Raw genomic sequence first — 17,423 nt, 5'->3', positions numbered from 1 at the left:
AATGCAGCCGAACCGTGTATTAAATGCAGTTATGTGATGACTTCAAAAGAGAAAAGCAAGAACACTCGGAATAAAGTATTATTTTTTAAATGTTTTCGGATATCATATCGCATTAACATCATATCCCAACATGCATTGCGGCTAAAACATCCAATCAACGAGCTTCAAGCTGAGGATCTTGGGTAATCTGTTCAGTGGGTGGTTTGTGGTGTGTTTCGCTCAAAATGTCCTTTATAGGCCTACGTCTGTTTCCTGTGACTTTATTTAGGGCTAAAAAGCGTGCTAAAAAGCCCAAGATTATGGAATTAAACGAATAAATAAAAACAAGGATAATTATGTGTTATTGTTGAGTAAATAACAGCGTGTTATTTAGAAAAGAATAACAAATTAGTAGGAAAAAAAGATTTTAAAAAATACAGATTTCAGTATTTTGAGGCTCTGAGCCCCATTTCTTTCCCTCACAGACGGCAAAAAAAGTCCGACATTATACGATTTAAAATAAAGACGAAGAAATAAAAAGATAAAACACTGGCATGTAATTTACGTTAGAATAAATAGAATGGTTTTGAATAATATATGAGAGCCCTTCCCACTTTTGGGGAAACCAATGCTGTCATTTGAACGGCGATCAAGCCTGAAGCCACAGAGATCCTCTGTTACGGCCCGTCCACACTACAGCTTCAAAAAAAGCTTGGAGCTGGGCGTGTCTGAATCTTGGGGATTTTATTCGAGCACCGCGCCCAACAACCAATCACATGAATGTCCCGCCCCCGGCATACAAAGCAAAAAAACCGGGGATTTTATGCGAGCAATATATATATATATATAAACTCCCCAAACAGGCGAAAAACTACCAGTTTCACCCACTGTCTCTGCCACCTCCCTCCATGCCTGGTTCCTCCGGTTTGTATCCCAGTAAATAGTTCTGGTCGTAAAGAACCGGGTGATTTGCTACCGTAATTTCTCGTTTGGAATATGAGGAAATGAACTGCGGTGATTGGCTAGCGCTTGAACTGTCAGATTTGCGTAAACGGGATTTGATTGGCTGACGCTGGCTACTCCGGCGTCTCCGGCTGCAGAAGTTGAAAATTGTTCAACTTCTGCCGCCGGAGACGGCGGAGACGGACCGCTATGCTACCCACAATTCCGTTCGGCGAAAAGCGAGGCAACGTGACGTCACCCCATTCAAAGTGAATGGGCAGACGCGTTGGAAACCGTTTTTGAAGCTGTCGAAGCTGTAGTGTGGACGGGCCGTTACTGTCCTTTCTTCTTAGAAGAAGTTCAGAAACACGTAACTCTGGATTTGTTTTAATGTTTGAGGTGCAATAAACGACACAGCAGCTTTTTGGCATGTTAAAACTCTTATTTTCTGCCTCGCTCATGAGAGTAACAGCTGGCGAAATTACAGCCTCGCCTACTGATTTCAAATGTGTGCTCTAAAATGATATTTATAAATGACTATTATTACAAGCAAGCAAGACAATAAATGGCGAACATATGTAGAAAGTAATAGTATTTAAGATACGCATTTAAGATACGCTCATAAGAAACGTAACGTGGGAGAAAATGTGTTTTTAGAAAATATGTAGAAAATAAACGTATTTGAGATACGTTCATAACGAACGTAACGTGGGAGAAAATACGTTTCTCGCTAAACGTAATTGAGAATGCAGTTTAGTTCTGTGGGAACGTAATTTTTAAGAGACAGGGTTGCCATCATAAATTCTGACGAAAAATAAAAATTATTATTATTATCAGCTTTTTACGCTTCTTTTGGTATATTGCTTTTGGTTTATGTGGGACTTTTTTTTAGACAATTTTTGGTTTAATATGATTGCTATCGTAGCGTTGCTTTCGGCTGCTTAAATAAGAAAAACCTCAGATATCCCGGACTGTACGCTAGCTGCTCACCACCAAAGTACAGACACACACACACTTAATAACTAGCCGGTGAACACAGTGGAGCGTTGGAGCAGCTGAGAGCAAGATATTTCCATCACGCGGAGACCAGTACAGAGTTCATCAGGTGGCCAAAAGATGATGAAAATGACAAATGTTTGCTTGCATGTATGCCACAACAACTTTGTGAGTGACCAAAGTCCTGTATTTGCAATGTTTGTTCTGCTGCCCCAATGTGGCCAACAGTGCACTTTTTTAAAGCAACAAAACCAACCTTAATTGAACTCAACAAAGTAATTTCTGCTTTTCTGCCAGGTGTGCTGTGATCACAAGTATCCCTGCAGGTGGTGCCGGTGCGTTTGATTGTAAGGGAATGGACGGTCGCTTCGTCAACATAATCATCCCAGGACGGGAGGAGTTCCTGAGTCTGTGTGAGGTGGAGGTGTACGGCTCTCGTCTTGATTAAGTGAAGAACTGGAGAAGTTCACAATGCAAAAGAAAAAAACTAAAATCAATTCTTTCTAAAATCATCTCCTATACCTCATTCACACCAACGCAACTCCGGTTCAAGCTCCGTGCTAGAGCTTTTCAGGTTCAGAACCGGTTCTTCGGTTTAGCTCTGGCTCTTTTCACACCGCCCAGAGTCCGACTGGTGCTGCGTCATTGCGTGATGACGTAACCGTTTGCGTGCCTGCTTCATAAAGCCAAACAAAGCGGATGAAATCAGTTGCATTCATTTCTTATGGCTCTATCTGCAGCTTTTCCGGAGTCATTTCTGTGGTTTGGTCTATATTCTTATAAAAAAGTGTAGTTTCAATAAAGGTTTTTTTAAAACACAACTGCTTCCGAGGTGGGTCTTATTTCTTAAGGTGGACTGAACCATGAGTGTGGAGTAACGTTGCATCTTTCATTTAATTTTATAATGAGTTATAATGAGAGGTGATCAACGTGAATGCTCAGGTTCCACCTTAACACGCAGACACGTTGCTTCACCATGAGCAGAAAGCTTTATATATACAGTCGAGTCTATGGCAGAAACACTGAAACTCTGAAACTCTTGTTAAGTTTCTCCATCGTTGTGTACAAACTGGATAAAACGCCGGCTTTTTGTTGTTGTTCAGGAGTTGATCCTGCCTCTGCCCCCGCCTCGACGTAAGCGTGACGTATGCGGTGCTTTTGCTCTAGCCGGACAATTTTTTGGTGCTTGAAACGAACCGGATTCCGGAGCTAAGAGGCTGCTCCGCTGCGGTGTGAACAGGAAAACCCGGTGCTTTTCAGGCTCCAGCTCCGAACCGGCCCTGAAACACCGTTGGTGTGAATGAGGTACTAGAATGACATTGATTTCATTTTGAGAATGTTTATAGCCCTACTTGCTTACATATTATACCAGGGGTATTCAACAAAAATTCAACGAGGTCCAGTTAGAGAAAATGTCCCCATGCAAAGGTCCGAAACATCAAAATGTCTAAGTTGCTTTATGAATTAGTGTGATATATTGAAGTAGCCTGCAGCTTTATCAACGTCTGCATGTCATCAACAACTGACTGCCAATCAAATAAAGAAAGTACAATTCAAAAACAACAATATTTATTGTCAATTAACATTGAACTCTACAGATATACACTAAATACTGTGTAATGTTCCTCTCGGGCTGCATTTAAAAATAAAATAGAGAAAATAAATAAAATAGCTTTTGAAAATATGTGCATCTTAAAAGTCCTTGATTTTAGATAAATAAAATAAAGTGTAGCAGCAGCTTGAGTTTCCCTTTTTCTTTGTTAACCGTTTCACATCATGACTTAACAGTTTCAGACGATTATAGAACAATATCAGTCTTTACACATCATAACAATTGAACAGTTTTAAAGTTTCTCTTTCTTTCCCTCTTATATTGTAGTCCCTCACTCACTTTGTTTTATTCAGAGAATTGAGCTGGAGCTTGTCCTGCCAGGAGTTTGTAAATCTGGGCTGAAATGGTGTCAGGGCCATTCTCATTCACACATGCAGGTGCTCATTGGTTTGCCTGGACCGATATTTAGTTTTATTATTTTGATCCTGGTGGACTGATCATATTGGGCTATGAGACTGTTTATTTGACCTCAGTTCTGACTTGAGAGGGAATGTTTGGTCAAACACTTTGTGTTTTGTCTCATTGTGGCGTTTCACATTGGCAATTTTAATGTCTTTCATTTTTGTAAAGCACGTTGAATTGCCTTGTGCCTTACTACTCTGCATTTATTTAATGCCTTTAGTTATTTTACAGCCAACCGAAGAGAAGTCCCCGAACAACTCAATGGAGCCGAGATCCGCATTGGAGATACTCTTGTAAACAATGGTGCTGACAATCCCAGGTAATTTACAAGTTTTTCTCTGTCAAGTTTTCCCTGGCGCTAAATTTGTTTTTGGATTAAAAATCCTTACATTGCCAAGAAATAGGATTGGAGCGTGAATACCCTTCATTTATGAATGATTCCTCCACTGTGTTCTGATCTGATCAAAGAAATGGACAAATACCAAGGTCGCCAAATTAAAGGCCTGATCGAGGGTCGTCCATTGTGATTCTGTGAAACTGCTGAGTTCCAGGTTCACAACGGGATGGACGGCAGCTATGTTTACATAGGTGTCCCTGGAAGAAAGGATTTCCTGACCCTCTGTGAGGTGGAGGTGTTTGGATCTGCACTGGATTAGTATTCGATGTAATGGATTTGAGAAGATGCTGTAATGTGTGAACAAAGCATCCAAAAATAAAAATGTAAATGTTGTTGTCTGCATGAAGTCAATATTTACTGGTGGAGATTGCATCAACATTGCACCAAATGACCACCCAAAAAAAACCTCTGCCTTGACTTTTGCTTTTACACAGGACTTGTACACCTTCTTCGAATGTGCTTGCCTTATGTCATAAGAAAACAACTGATACTTTGTTTCTATCAATCATTTAAGACCAGTGAAAGCAATGGTTCTGAAGGCAAGTTTTTATTTATTTATTAAATACAGATAAATATTATAAAAGACATCTGAAAGCTTTCTTACCCAAAGTTAGATCAGAAGATCAATCCCCATCATGTCTGTCAGAGTGGTATCTTGATAACTGAAGGGCCACAGACAATATTAAAGTTCAAACAACTAATGTATGTCTGGAGGCCCAAACAAAGTGTCCTCTGTATGCCTGAGCTGTTTATGTGTTTTTCTGTAGAAAGCATTAATAACAAGACCTCCTTTGGCAAAAAATACAATAAGACAGACAGAGAACCTTGTTAAGGCCATACAGTTGTATTTCACAAAGAAATCGGATATTTACAAAAAGGTTCTGACAGGGCACAGTTAGAGGCAGTCTACTTGTTTGGCGTAAAAAACACAACTCTTTCTGTCATTTTATAACTGGATTAAGAATGAAAGTGTGCCTGCTGAAAGCTGAATGATATGCAGTAACAATTGTATTTCAAAGCTTCCAAACATGGGAAGAGAATTTTCCAAAGACTCTTAAAACACTGCTGGCCTCTAAAGAAACATTTCAACAACTTTTGAAAACTACAACTACAGCAACATGTGGATTAATGAAGTTTAATATAATCAAGTGTTGAATCAGACTTTAGTTCCACCTGGAGTAAATCCACCAGCTACCCTGCAGTATACAAAGTCATTCAAACTAGCTGCTCCTTTACCAGCTTTGAGAACACTTTCATGATCAATCATTATAAAACATATCATATCTATTATTCTGAAATGGACCAATCTGCACAATCACTACATTCACTTTTGGTTCTTTAACTATATTTTGAAGATAATACTTTTTCTACTTTTACTTGAGTAACATTTTGCATGAAGGACTTTAACTGTAACAGAGTATTCCTACACTCTGGTACTTCTACTTTTACTTAACTAGAAGATCTGAGTACTTTTCCCACCTCTGCACACAGCATCATATAAACATATGTTTCTCTTGCATTTGTAGCTATAAGACAATATATATATATAATATATATGTCAATGTGATAAACTATATCCTCGTTAAATGAAACTGTTGGATCAGTGCAGTTATCGCTCTGTGATTAAAGCAATGGTTGCGCAAACATGAACTCATATGAATGTTTCATCAGTTGTCCTTAGATGACCACTGGAACCTTGATCTGCTGACTAGAACTGGGTTCATGTGCCTGGGAGGATACTACATGGCATTCAGTGATTGGATGCTGATCATGATTATTGATTGACTTTGGGGGAAGATATCAAACAAATAGCTCAGCTTTAAGGGTTTTTATCTACAGACACTTCCTGAAGTTCTGAGATCAAGTCACTTCGACTCAGTTATTTTGTTCTCAGCGGGAATCAGGGTAAGCATTTCAATTCTCATTCCTACTATTTTATTTTAAAAATATTTTATGTTTCAAACATTTTGTATTAATATTAATATTTTGCAGCGGTGGAAGAAGTACTAGGCTCCTTTACTTAGGTAAAAGTACTAATACTGCAATGTAAATTACTCCATTGCAAGGAAAATACTGCATTGAGAATGCTACTTAAGTAAACGTTTTTAAGCATGATATATAAAAGAAAACTCTAAATCCCAAAAAATCTTCACATTTGAAAAGCTAGAAGTGTGAAAAAGTTTACACCCTAAAATGTATTAAACAATTAGTAAAAGCAAAAACTGAAATTCTGGTAAATAATCTGGGGAGATTTACTCCTGGGATGAAACCGGAGGTCACAAGTAATGAAATGCACTTTTCAGTGACCTCCCGAAAAAACGACTGACAGCCTTCAGCTCATCCAAAACTCTGCAGCTCTGCGGATAACCAGAACTAAGAAGAGAGAACACATTAGTCCAGTTTTAGCTGCTCTTTACTGGCTTCCTGTTTACTTTAGGATTGATATGAAGGTCCCCCTCCTGACATATAAGGCCCTAATGGGCAAGAACCTAGCTATATTGCTAACTCCCTTGTCAGCCACAAGCCGTCAAGAACACTGCGTTCCTCTGCGGCTGGTTTGTTAGAGGTTCCCAGAAACAGCCGTAAAAAGACATTTGGTGATGCAGCTTTCGTTAATTATGCCCCAAAGCTATGGAACAAAAATACCTAGAGACATCAGGGATGCCTGCTCAGTGGAAGTCTTTGGAAAAAAAACTCAAAACATATTTGTACAATTTAGCCTTTTAGGAAGCAAACTCCTGCTCTCTGCTGCAGTTTCTCAATTCACTCTGGTGCATTTTGACCTGTCACCTGATTGTGTGTTGCACTATCCTCCTTTTAGGGGACCTATCAGGCAGAATACACTTTTTGATGTCTTTCATACATAAATACGTGTCAGGGATGTTTTGTATCTTGCAGACAGGTTACGAAAAATCAAGTATTCTCAGAGAAGGAATATCCAATCAAAGTCAAGGATTTAACCAAGCTCTTCCCCATTGTTAATTATTTAAAGTAATATTATTTGTTGTTCTTCGTGAAAGGTCTTCATCATAAAGTATACATTCAAATTGCAGCTTTAATTTTATTAACAGTTGTATTAGTCCGGCAGTGGCTCAGTCAGTAGGGGCTTGGACTGTGAGCCATAGGGTCGCTGGTTCAAGTACCTGACCAGACCTAACTATGGAGTGTGGACTGCTACTTGGAGAGGTCCCAGTTCACCTCCTGCCCTGCTGTGGTGCCCTTGAGCAAGGCACCGGACCCCCCTTCCCCCCTCACTCCCATTGCTCCCCGGGCGCTCTACAATAGCTGCCCACTGCTCCTAGCACTAGACTCATGGCACTAGGATGGGTTAAAAGCAGAGAACACATTTCACTGTGTGCTCTGCATTTGTGACCATTAAAGAGTGGTTCATCCCTCCCAATTCTATTTTATTAAATATGTTCAACTTTAACCTTTACTTCCCATTGGTCAAAGACATAAGGGGCGGGATCATGGTCTTAACCTGTTAAGCCCCGGCGGGTACCCTGTTTGTTTTTTTCAGGACACTGTGTCTCAGGGGATCTTAATATTTAAGAACCTATTAATGTGTTATACCAGATTAACGGAAATAATCTCAGCTAACTGATGATATAAACCATTTTTAACAAAACAAAACACAAGTCTCATAAGAAGCATCTAAATGACCCCTTAGCGAAAAATGCTAACGGACATTGGCACAGAACTCAAGATAAAAGTACCCTTATTACTTATCGTAGCTGCACATACAAGATATCCAATTAAAGCTGAGGTTCCACAGATTATTTAAGTCTATAGTATCATCACTGAGTGATCTGAATTTGCGACAGGGGAAGCAAAGACAGACATCACAACACGTACCTTTACGTAGCTTCTAGGGAGATCGTCTCACCGTAGCTGTTAAACTGATCAAAATACGTGTCCAATGGCATTAAAACGAGAAAAAACGCGGCTGAATCTGTTAATCCATAGGTTGATAAAGTTTCTGGGAAATAATTGGAATTATTTATAATCCATAATTCCATTTTTATGTAAAAATCACAGAGCAAAAGTTAGCTGCTAATGGTAGCCACCAGAGTGGCTGCTGCTTCCGGTCTTGGCTATGCAGCAGTATAATACACACACATGACCAAATAAGGACTATGTGGGAGTTCCCCTCGATTCCATTGGCTCTGACGGTTAGAAAGAGATGTCACATGTCAAAATCCAGCAGGGGGAGCCAGAGATATGAAAAATCCACCCAAATGGCCCCAGAAGAGTTATTTTTGCTAAATCTGTCTAAAAATGTCAAATATTACTTGTTTTGCATCAATCTTGATACAGGGTACTTATTATATGTTGTACTTTGGATTCCTAAAGCGTTTAGTCTACTAACCCATCATCTAAGGTTAGTTTTCACTATAAGTACAAAATATATTTTGGACGGACACTATCATTTACAGTTTTTTACCATGTTCAATCTGAATTTTCTTTAAAATAAAAACATCTATATTGAAACTGACTTTTCTACATCCAACTGACAGGTTTATCATTACTTTGAGAGAAAAGACTATTAATTTAACCCTTTTAAAAGGGAAGATATAGTCATTTGTTCTGGGAATGTCATTTTCGAGCCTGAAACCTGAAAAACAGGCTCAGGTGTTGAAATCGAACTATTTCAATACACTTAGATCTGATTTTCATTTCTTAAATGATGACTTTCAGAAATAACAAAGAAATGTATTTTATGTTAAATATGTTCTATTGATGACTACCCTAGGTCTCATCCAGAATGATGAAACTCAGTGTTTTCCTTCTCATGCTCCTCATGGAGACGTGCTCTGCCTCCACTTATCGTGAGTATGAATCGTTAGTATATGACGTCTTCACTATAAAACATAACAGGGAAGTCAATGTAAGGCTGTCCATTAGCAAGAAAAGCATGTTTATACAAAGTAAGTTTAATTGTCTAGATCAGTGGTTCCCAACCTCGTTTACCCCTTGAGCTGGTCTCCATTCTATAAGAGAACCACTGGTCTAGATTATAGCTTTAGCTCCAAAAAAAGAGTTATGTAATGCATAACATATTGTAATCTCACTGCTCACATTAGATACTGTATGTATTGCTGCTCCAATAACTAGTTATTGTTATTGTGGTAATACTGTTTAAATGTAACTGTGAACACATCGCCATGTAAGAAATCCCAGCAAAGCGACACAAACAAATACAGAAAACACATTAAATCTCCAATTTATCAGCACGTGTTCAGTGTTTGGAAATAAAACAATGGATAGACATAAAAACACTGATAAACATCTGTATCAAGTTGGCAACACGTGCATGCTGAGGCAACATGCTGCACATTCAGAAAGCGTAACCCAACTCACAATGGAATAGTTTTTAATGATCACCGTTCAAAGGTAACAATAATGTAGCTTAAACCATTTTCCAATGTGTGTATTATAATTATATATTCAACTTTCTCTTTACTAGAAAACGTGGCATTGCGCGGGAAAGCGACCCAGTCAAAGATTATATTCGCTTCCACATATTACCACGTAAGTGGAGCTGCCAGCAACGCTATTGATGGAAACCGTGAGAATAACTTTGATTATGGATCGTGCAGCCACACTACTACAGAAAGCAACCCCTGGTGGAGAGTGGACCTGCTGGAGCCCTACATCGTCACCTCCGTCATCATCTCCAACAGAGGAGACTGCTGTTCAGAAAGGCTTGACGGGGCACAGGTCCACATCGGCAACTCTTTAGACAACAATGGTGCATCAAACCCAGTGTAAGACATTTCCTGAACACATTTGATTCATTTATTTTGTGTAACTGTCTGAGCATTTTGTTTATTTTCTCCTCTCCCCTGTTAACTGCTCACCACCAGTAGACAGAGGTGTATTAAGATGCTTTACTCGAGTACAAGTACAGATACCCTAGTTTCTAAATATTTCATAACAAGGGAAAGCCCTGCATTCAAAATGTTTCTTAAGGAAAAGTACAAAAGTATTATCAGCAAAATGTACTTAATGATTAAATGTACATATGTATGTGACATTTCTAGATATATTCATGCTTTAAGAAGCATTTTACAAGTTGAATTGTATTTATATGATTTGACTGTTTTGAACTGTAAATGTACTACCCACCTCTGCCAGTAGATTCTCATAGAAACTGTTCCTAAATGTTTCAACCATGTCATTTTACTTATTTGCATTGCTTATCAGAAATATAGGCAATGCTGAAGTGCATTAAACTTGCATCGTCTTTAATATCTCACAGTGGGTGCCCCCCTGATTGCAAAAAGGACTCAGATTGTATAGAAGTCTATGATGAAATCACCAGTTACCTTTTATCTAACTGCTGAAGCCTTAGGGGTATAACATGTCATTCATGTTCTTCTTTCTTTCTCACTTTTGTTCTCTTTCTTTTAGGTCTGGTACAATTTCTACAGTAGAGGGATTGAACACTCTGACTTTCACTGATCGTGTGGAGGGACGCTATGTGACTGTGCGTATACCGGGTGATGGAAAGGTCCTTACCCTCTGTGAGGTGGAAGTCTACGGGTACCATGCCCCAACTGGTGAGGGTTTGAGATCTTACATAAATAATGTATGATTTCCATCCAAACAAGGAACTGTCATATCAGCCAAGTGGCTGAAAAGTGAACTCAATGCAGAAGTGCCTTAAACCTGCATTCTTTCTAAAGGTCTGATTGTGTAGAAGTCTATGAACATTTTTCCTGCAACTCACTTGATTTATTACCGCTGGAAAGAGTGTGACTATTAGTTTATGATCTCAATTGTTTGTTTCAAGTCTTCTTCAATCCAGCATGATGTTCAAGTTGTAAAATATGTTGCCATTAATAGGAAAAAGAGAAAGGATGTACCAGCCTCTCATGTCACTTATGATTACTAAAACAGGTCTTATTTTATATAAAGTTTAATTTGCCAAAACTGACATTTAGTTAAACTTAGTGCAGTTGTAGTTATAGATAACTTTAACTATAGACTCAATATATTATAGATTACAGTATAATTACTTTAATTCCTCTTTTCCAATAATAAATAATATATGGTAGTTATTTGTTTACATATGGTGGGGTTATCCCTTTTATGTCCTTCATCCTGACGGCAAATTAAATCAAATCTTTTGAGAGTCATGGTGAAACAGAATAATAAAGAACAATCTGCATCAGGAGTCATACATGTTATTGATTTAAACTAAATCTTTGTTTTGTTTTTTTGTTGCAGAAGAGAACCTGGCCATTCAAGGAAAAGCCGCACAGTCATCAGTGTTTGAGACTGGCAATGCATATAAGGCCATTGATGGGAATCGGGACTCCAACTGGGGTCAGGGTTCCTGCACTCACACAAAAGATGATTTGAACCCCTGGTGGAGGCTGGCTCTGCCCAAAACACACAAAGTGTTTTCTGTAAAGATAACCAACCGAGATGCATTCCACGAACGACTCAATGGAGCCGAGATCCGCATTGGAGATTCTCTTGTAAACAATGGTGCTGACAATCCCAGGTAACTTAAAGCCTGTCCTATTACAATACTAATATTAAATAGTCACTAAATTGGTATTTTGTTGGAACACGTTTGAGGAACATTATTCAGTTTTTCTCTCTCAAGTTTACCTGGTGATACATTTTGGATTAAAAATCCTTACATTGCCAAGAAATAGGATTGGAGCGGGAATACCCTTCATGTATGAATGATTCCTCCAATGTGTTCTGATCTGATCACAGAAATGGACAAATACCAAGGTCGCCAAATTAAAGGCCTGACCGAGGGTCGTCCATTGTGATTCTGTGACATGAGTTGAAAACATTTATTTAAACATTACTGAAATATAAATATTGTTCATTATCAAGACCTTATTAAAAGATCTGCAACCAACATTCTAACCAAGTAAAGCGCAGAAACCTAATGACGCTTTGAGTGCATGTTGAACTTAAAATGAAAAGCCTGTTACTTCAATAAACCCTTCCTGAGGTTAATGTAGTGATTTCTGCTTCTTCTACAGGTTTGCTGTAATCACCAGCATCCCGGCTGGTCAAACCGCTGTGTTCCAGGTTCCCAACGGGATGGACGGCCGCTATGTTTACATAGGTATCCCTGGAAGAAAGGAGTACTTGACCCTCTGTGAGGTGGAGGTGTATGGCTCTGCACTGGATTAGCATTCAATGTAATGTATTTGCAAAGATGCTGTAATGTGTACACAAAGCATCTAACATAAAATGTGCATCCTAAATTTCATTGTTTGCTTGACGTCAAGATTTACTGGTGGAGATTGCAACAAAAGTCTGCCTTGACTTTTGCTTTTACACGGGACTTGTACACCTTTTGGGAATGTAAGAACAGTGAAAGCAATGGTTCTGAAGGCAAGTTTTTTTTTTTTTAAATACAGACAAAATAGACAAATATTATAAAAGACATCTGAAAGCTTTCTTACCCAAAGTTAGATCAGAAGATCAATCCCCATCATGTCTGTCAGAGTGGTATCTCGATAACTGAAGGGCCACAGACAATATTAAAGTTCAAACAACTAATGTATGTCTGGAGGCCCAAACAAAGTGTCCTCTGTATGCCTGAGCTGTTTATGTGTTTTTCTGTAGAAAGCGCCCTCTCATGGGGAAAGCCTGCAATTGAATTAATGTTTTTTTTTTTACGGTGTAATCTAGCTGTCAGTTGGCTTTCAGCTAGCTTTCAGTTGGCTATCCCATAGCTGGGAGAGGGATACCTAAGTGAGTTCATTAGTAACTCTCGGGAAGAATTATAAATTATAAAAATAGCGTACTACAGAAGAATCTTTCCCCAGATCAACACTGTGCAGAACAATAGAAGAAGTCAGATTTTGTCAAGTTTGCAAAGGGTATTGCTTCACAGTATGTGGACATCGATGATTGGGCCTGCCAGACAAAATGTACTTCTTAAGCCAAAGTCAAAGAACATAAATTCCTAACATAAGAAATAATACTGATGTATGAACAGCATGTCTTTGAAAACACCATTTCCGAAAGTAAAGATTCTATATGACAGAACCAAGGGAACAATAAAAAGCTAGGAAACCTTTTGGCGTAATGGAAACATTGCTGTATGAAAACAATGCAGCAGTAACGATGGTTGGCAACAGTCCACAGATACTGAGAAGTCAGGGCGAAATGTCCAACCGCTCAGTGAATCAGAGCACCGCAAAGAGGGGGGACCGTTGGGCTTCGAGTAAAAAGCAGCAATGGCAGTGACTGATCAAAACCTAGTGAAAGATCAACAGGTGCTGAACTAGTCCATCTCACGGTGTTATCTGAGATCTTTGGAGACTTTGAGAACTTTGTAGATGTCGTTGGAGAAGACTGTGGTGAAGCGGGGTCGTGAGCTTCTGGACATGTGGGTGCAAAGGGGAACTTTACCAACGTTTTGGGAATCCTCAATGTCCCAGATCTCTGGCATGCTGCACCCGGGCCTGAGCGGAGAGAAAGGAAGACAAAGTTCATGAGAATTACACACTATTTGTCCTGCAATTCAAATCAATTTAGATATTTTAAATGCTTATATATAATATATATACATAACCATGTCCTAAAATGCACACATGAGTGGTTACCATCAAATACAGAACACAGGCTGCCATGATTTAACCGTACAGAAACACTCGTTCCAGCACCAGTTAAAGAGGCCCTATTGTGCTTGTAGGGGGTTCCCCTCTTCTGTAGTGTGATATATAGGCTGTTGGGCCACATTAGAGGAGATAGAACTATGAACCTGAACATTTACATAATATTTCCTCTTTAGTGCAAAATACAATCCAGAGTTTAACCCCAGATCAAATGCAATGTAAATACTGTTATATTATATTTTACTCTATATGTTTTATTATTGTTCTGCTTCGTCATTCTATACCTTACGGGGGGTTCTGAATAAATCAGTGATTTTTGCACATTTCGGTGCCTCCTCCTCGCTTCTTTCTTTTCTCCCTTTCCCTCTCTGCGCCACCTTTTTTTTTGCAGGATGGGGTCCATCCTTCCACAATAATTAACCTTGCCGTCAGTTTCAGTCGGTACAGTCCACACTAATTTTAAAGCATGTGACTTCAAATGTCCACTGAAGCTTCTGCTACGCCGATGAGATGATTAAATGATAGAAAATAAAATAATTCACCTCAGTGCTCCACATAGATCTCATGTGACCTTCACGGGTTGTTTTTCACTGTTTAAACTTCAACTGGTGCTCTTTGAATTGCTTCATCATCTCTTCTGCAATGGTTTAATGTTTTTTTTTCAAAATGGAGAATTTGCGCCACCTGCTGCTTAACTCGATAAACAAAAATGAAATGTATTTTATTGGCTATTCATTAGAGATACCATTTCAACGTACACCCGTCAGCCAATTAGAAATAAGTATTTTCCATGGCTTACTCAACTCAACAGTTTCACCTGCCTGGATGCCGGTGATTAACCAAAACCTGCTAGAAGAAGCAGAAATCACACTTTGCATGACGTCAAGATTTACTGGTGGAGATTGCAACAAAAGTCTGATTAAAAAATTGGCAAAATTATTGTTTTGTCCAAAATACGCATTTAAATAGCCTAATCAAGAGACTAAACACGAGCCCATTGAACTTTACTTTGTGCCCAGTTGTAGGCAGTTAAACAAAACATTTGTAAAAGTAGGACACACACTCAAAATGCACTTAAGACCATTTACTTTAGATCTCTAAAATAGAGCCCTTATCTCTCATAGTTTTTTTATGTAGTACTTGAAGCAGCTTTGGCCAGATCACAGGGGGATTTTTATGTTTTATAACAAAGATATGACATGTAAGCATAGCTCCTACTTACGATAGGTGTAAGCTGAGCTCGTCCCCAGCAGGAGAAGCAGAACTGAAATGTGTGTCATTGCTCTGATGGTGACAAACATAAAAGTTAATTACATGACTCAATATCAATACATGTGTGAATCCTTAAATGTCAGTGCAGAGTAAGTTCACCAAATATGAAACAACCCTTCAAACTATATACCCAAAAGCAACAGTATTCAACAACCACACACCTTGACTTTATTCAGAAGAAGACGAGGAGTTGCTCTTTATGTTGTGTTGATGAATATGATTTGAATAGGACATCACAGGGATATTTATGTGCACATCTTATCGTGGCACATTCTGTCGTTTGTTGAGGATTGACCATCTATGGCTTGTTTTTGTCCTTGTATGTAGATAAGGCTTATTATGTGTATCAAGCAGGGATCAGCAACTATTTACAACGTTATATTAATGATAACAGACAGACAGACAGACAGACAGACAGACAGACAAACAGACAGACAGACAGACAGACAGACAGACAGACAGACAGACAGACAGACAGACAGACAGACAGACAGACAGACAGACAGACAAACAGACAGGCAGACAGGCAGACAGACAGACAGACAGACAGACAGACAGACAGACAGACAGACAGGCAGACAGACAGGCAGGCAGGCAGACAGACAGACAGACAGACAGACAGACAGACAGACAGACAGACAGACAGACAGACAGACAGTCAGGCAGACAGACAGACAGACATATTATTACATTCGTTAATACAAGTGTATTACCTTAAGCTTAGTTGAAAAAAAATGCTGATGTAGAATGCAATATGCAATAATATAAATATACAGGTTTGCATATACATATGTGTCTGTCGATTGTGTATACAGTATATAGGATATACATATGTTATACATATTTGTATTTTTTTATTCGGGATTGTTGGAAACATTTCTTTGATCTCTCTGTCTGTACACACAAACTGAAAGATTGACAGTAAAGGTGACTTTGACTTTGTTTATGATTTGTTTTTCTTTTATAAGCTACGCCTTGTTTTTAAGACATGGCGCAACAGTTGTGTTCACTTGCTGTTTATTGTCAATTCCACACAAAATATGGTCGTACTTCCTGGTCAGATAAAAATAAAACACCAGCGTTAGAAAATATTTATGTTGCTGGTTTGCTGCCAGGTGGATCTCATTGGGCCTAACTCCCCGGCTTGATAAGGTAATGAGTGTTCTTGGCATTCTCAGGAAGGTTAGATTGCTGCTGAAAAGGCATAACAAAACAATTCAGTTTGAAACCACATGAGGACAAAGTGGGAGAGAATAGGTCAATAAATATACAAAGGAAAACTAGAGAAGCACTGAAAGTGTGATGGATTGCTGTCAACAATGATTTACATGAATGTTATGAAAACTGATTGACCTCGATTGATTGTGTGAGGATTTTGATATTATGCGATTGTGATCCACTTTAATCTTAATAAGATAACGATGATACATCTGATGGACTTCTGTACACTCTGATCGACATGAATGAATAATGATATGAAATATGATTTACCTTTGTGTGTTGGCCAAATTAACACAATATGTTGAGGTGAGATGAAACTGCAGAAAACAACGGAGGGGTCTAGTAAAGTTGTGGAGATATATTTTGACCCTTGAACGATGCACCACCAGCTAGCATTAGCAAATGTTTAAATAGTTGTTGTATAGAAGGATACAACGCAACATAAAATTAACTGGAATGGTTTATCACAGAGTTGTTATTTCTGCAACTATACACAGAATCTCATTAACATTTGAAATAACTGCCAATCTTCTTATGACTTGCCAATTTATAGCGTATATGAATATTTCTAAAGATGTTAACAGGCCGGTGAGTCTGACTGTATTTTATGTTGGAGTTAATACACATGTAGCTTTAATAAATGTGTCTTTGCAGAGGAGAGCTCCATTAGGAACAGGAAATGCATGCAATTAGCCGTTTCTTCATTTTAATGAATGCAGTTCAAATCTGTGTTGACCACGGCTTGATATTTAACTCATCAGTTGAAACTTTGTGTAAATTGGTTGCAAGGAAATGTGTTTAGGGTGTCCAGCAATAACAGACACAAGGTCATCACAGGCTAGATTAACTTGTACTTTTTACGCATAAGATATAACTTTAATAATAGTTATTTTTTATTTATTTATGCATACATGCAGAAAGATGTGTTTCAGATTGTTCATACAGAGTTTCAGTTGGAAACCTTTACCTATTGAGTCAAATGTTACTCAAATCCTTTTTG

The 17,423-nt window shown here is 38.6% G+C and overlaps 1 protein-coding gene and 1 long non-coding RNA gene across 3 annotated transcripts; one reads left to right on the top strand and one right to left on the bottom strand.

Annotated features, from left to right (window-relative positions):
• The first annotated feature begins 6,103 nt into the window (after positions 1 to 6,103).
• LOC307013566 (uncharacterized protein) lies at positions 6,104 to 12,573 on the top strand. 2 transcript variants are annotated; one of them, XM_079640977.1, is made up of 6 exons: positions 6,104 to 6,233; positions 9,082 to 9,157; positions 9,796 to 10,096; positions 10,743 to 10,891; positions 11,565 to 11,841; positions 12,341 to 12,573. In XM_079640977.1, the coding sequence occupies exons 2-6, from the start codon at positions 9,094 to 9,096 to the stop codon at positions 12,492 to 12,494; spliced, it is 945 nt and encodes a 314-aa protein (XP_079497103.1). In that variant the 5' UTR covers positions 6,104 to 6,233; positions 9,082 to 9,093; the 3' UTR covers positions 12,495 to 12,573. The 2 variants fall into 2 exon arrangements, with proteins under 2 accessions (XP_079497103.1, XP_079497102.1); XM_079640976.1 differs by having other exon boundaries at positions 6,109 to 6,233; positions 11,562 to 11,841.
• A 137-nt stretch (positions 12,574 to 12,710) lies between these two features.
• Positions 12,711 to 15,860, bottom strand: LOC307013571. The gene is made up of 3 exons (XR_013800984.1): positions 15,364 to 15,860; positions 15,153 to 15,214; positions 12,711 to 13,777 (listed from the first exon to the last, which is right to left on the bottom strand). It is a non-coding gene; the product is annotated as an uncharacterized lncRNA (long non-coding RNA).
• Positions 15,861 to 17,423: the final 1,563 nt, after the last annotated feature.

The sequence above is a fragment of the Notothenia rossii genome (genome assembly GCF_949606895.1).
Source record: "Notothenia rossii genome assembly, chromosome: 7".
In the NCBI taxonomy this organism is placed as follows: domain Eukaryota; kingdom Metazoa; phylum Chordata; class Actinopteri; order Perciformes; family Nototheniidae; genus Notothenia; species Notothenia rossii.
This window is presented reverse-complemented; position numbering and strand designations above follow the sequence as displayed.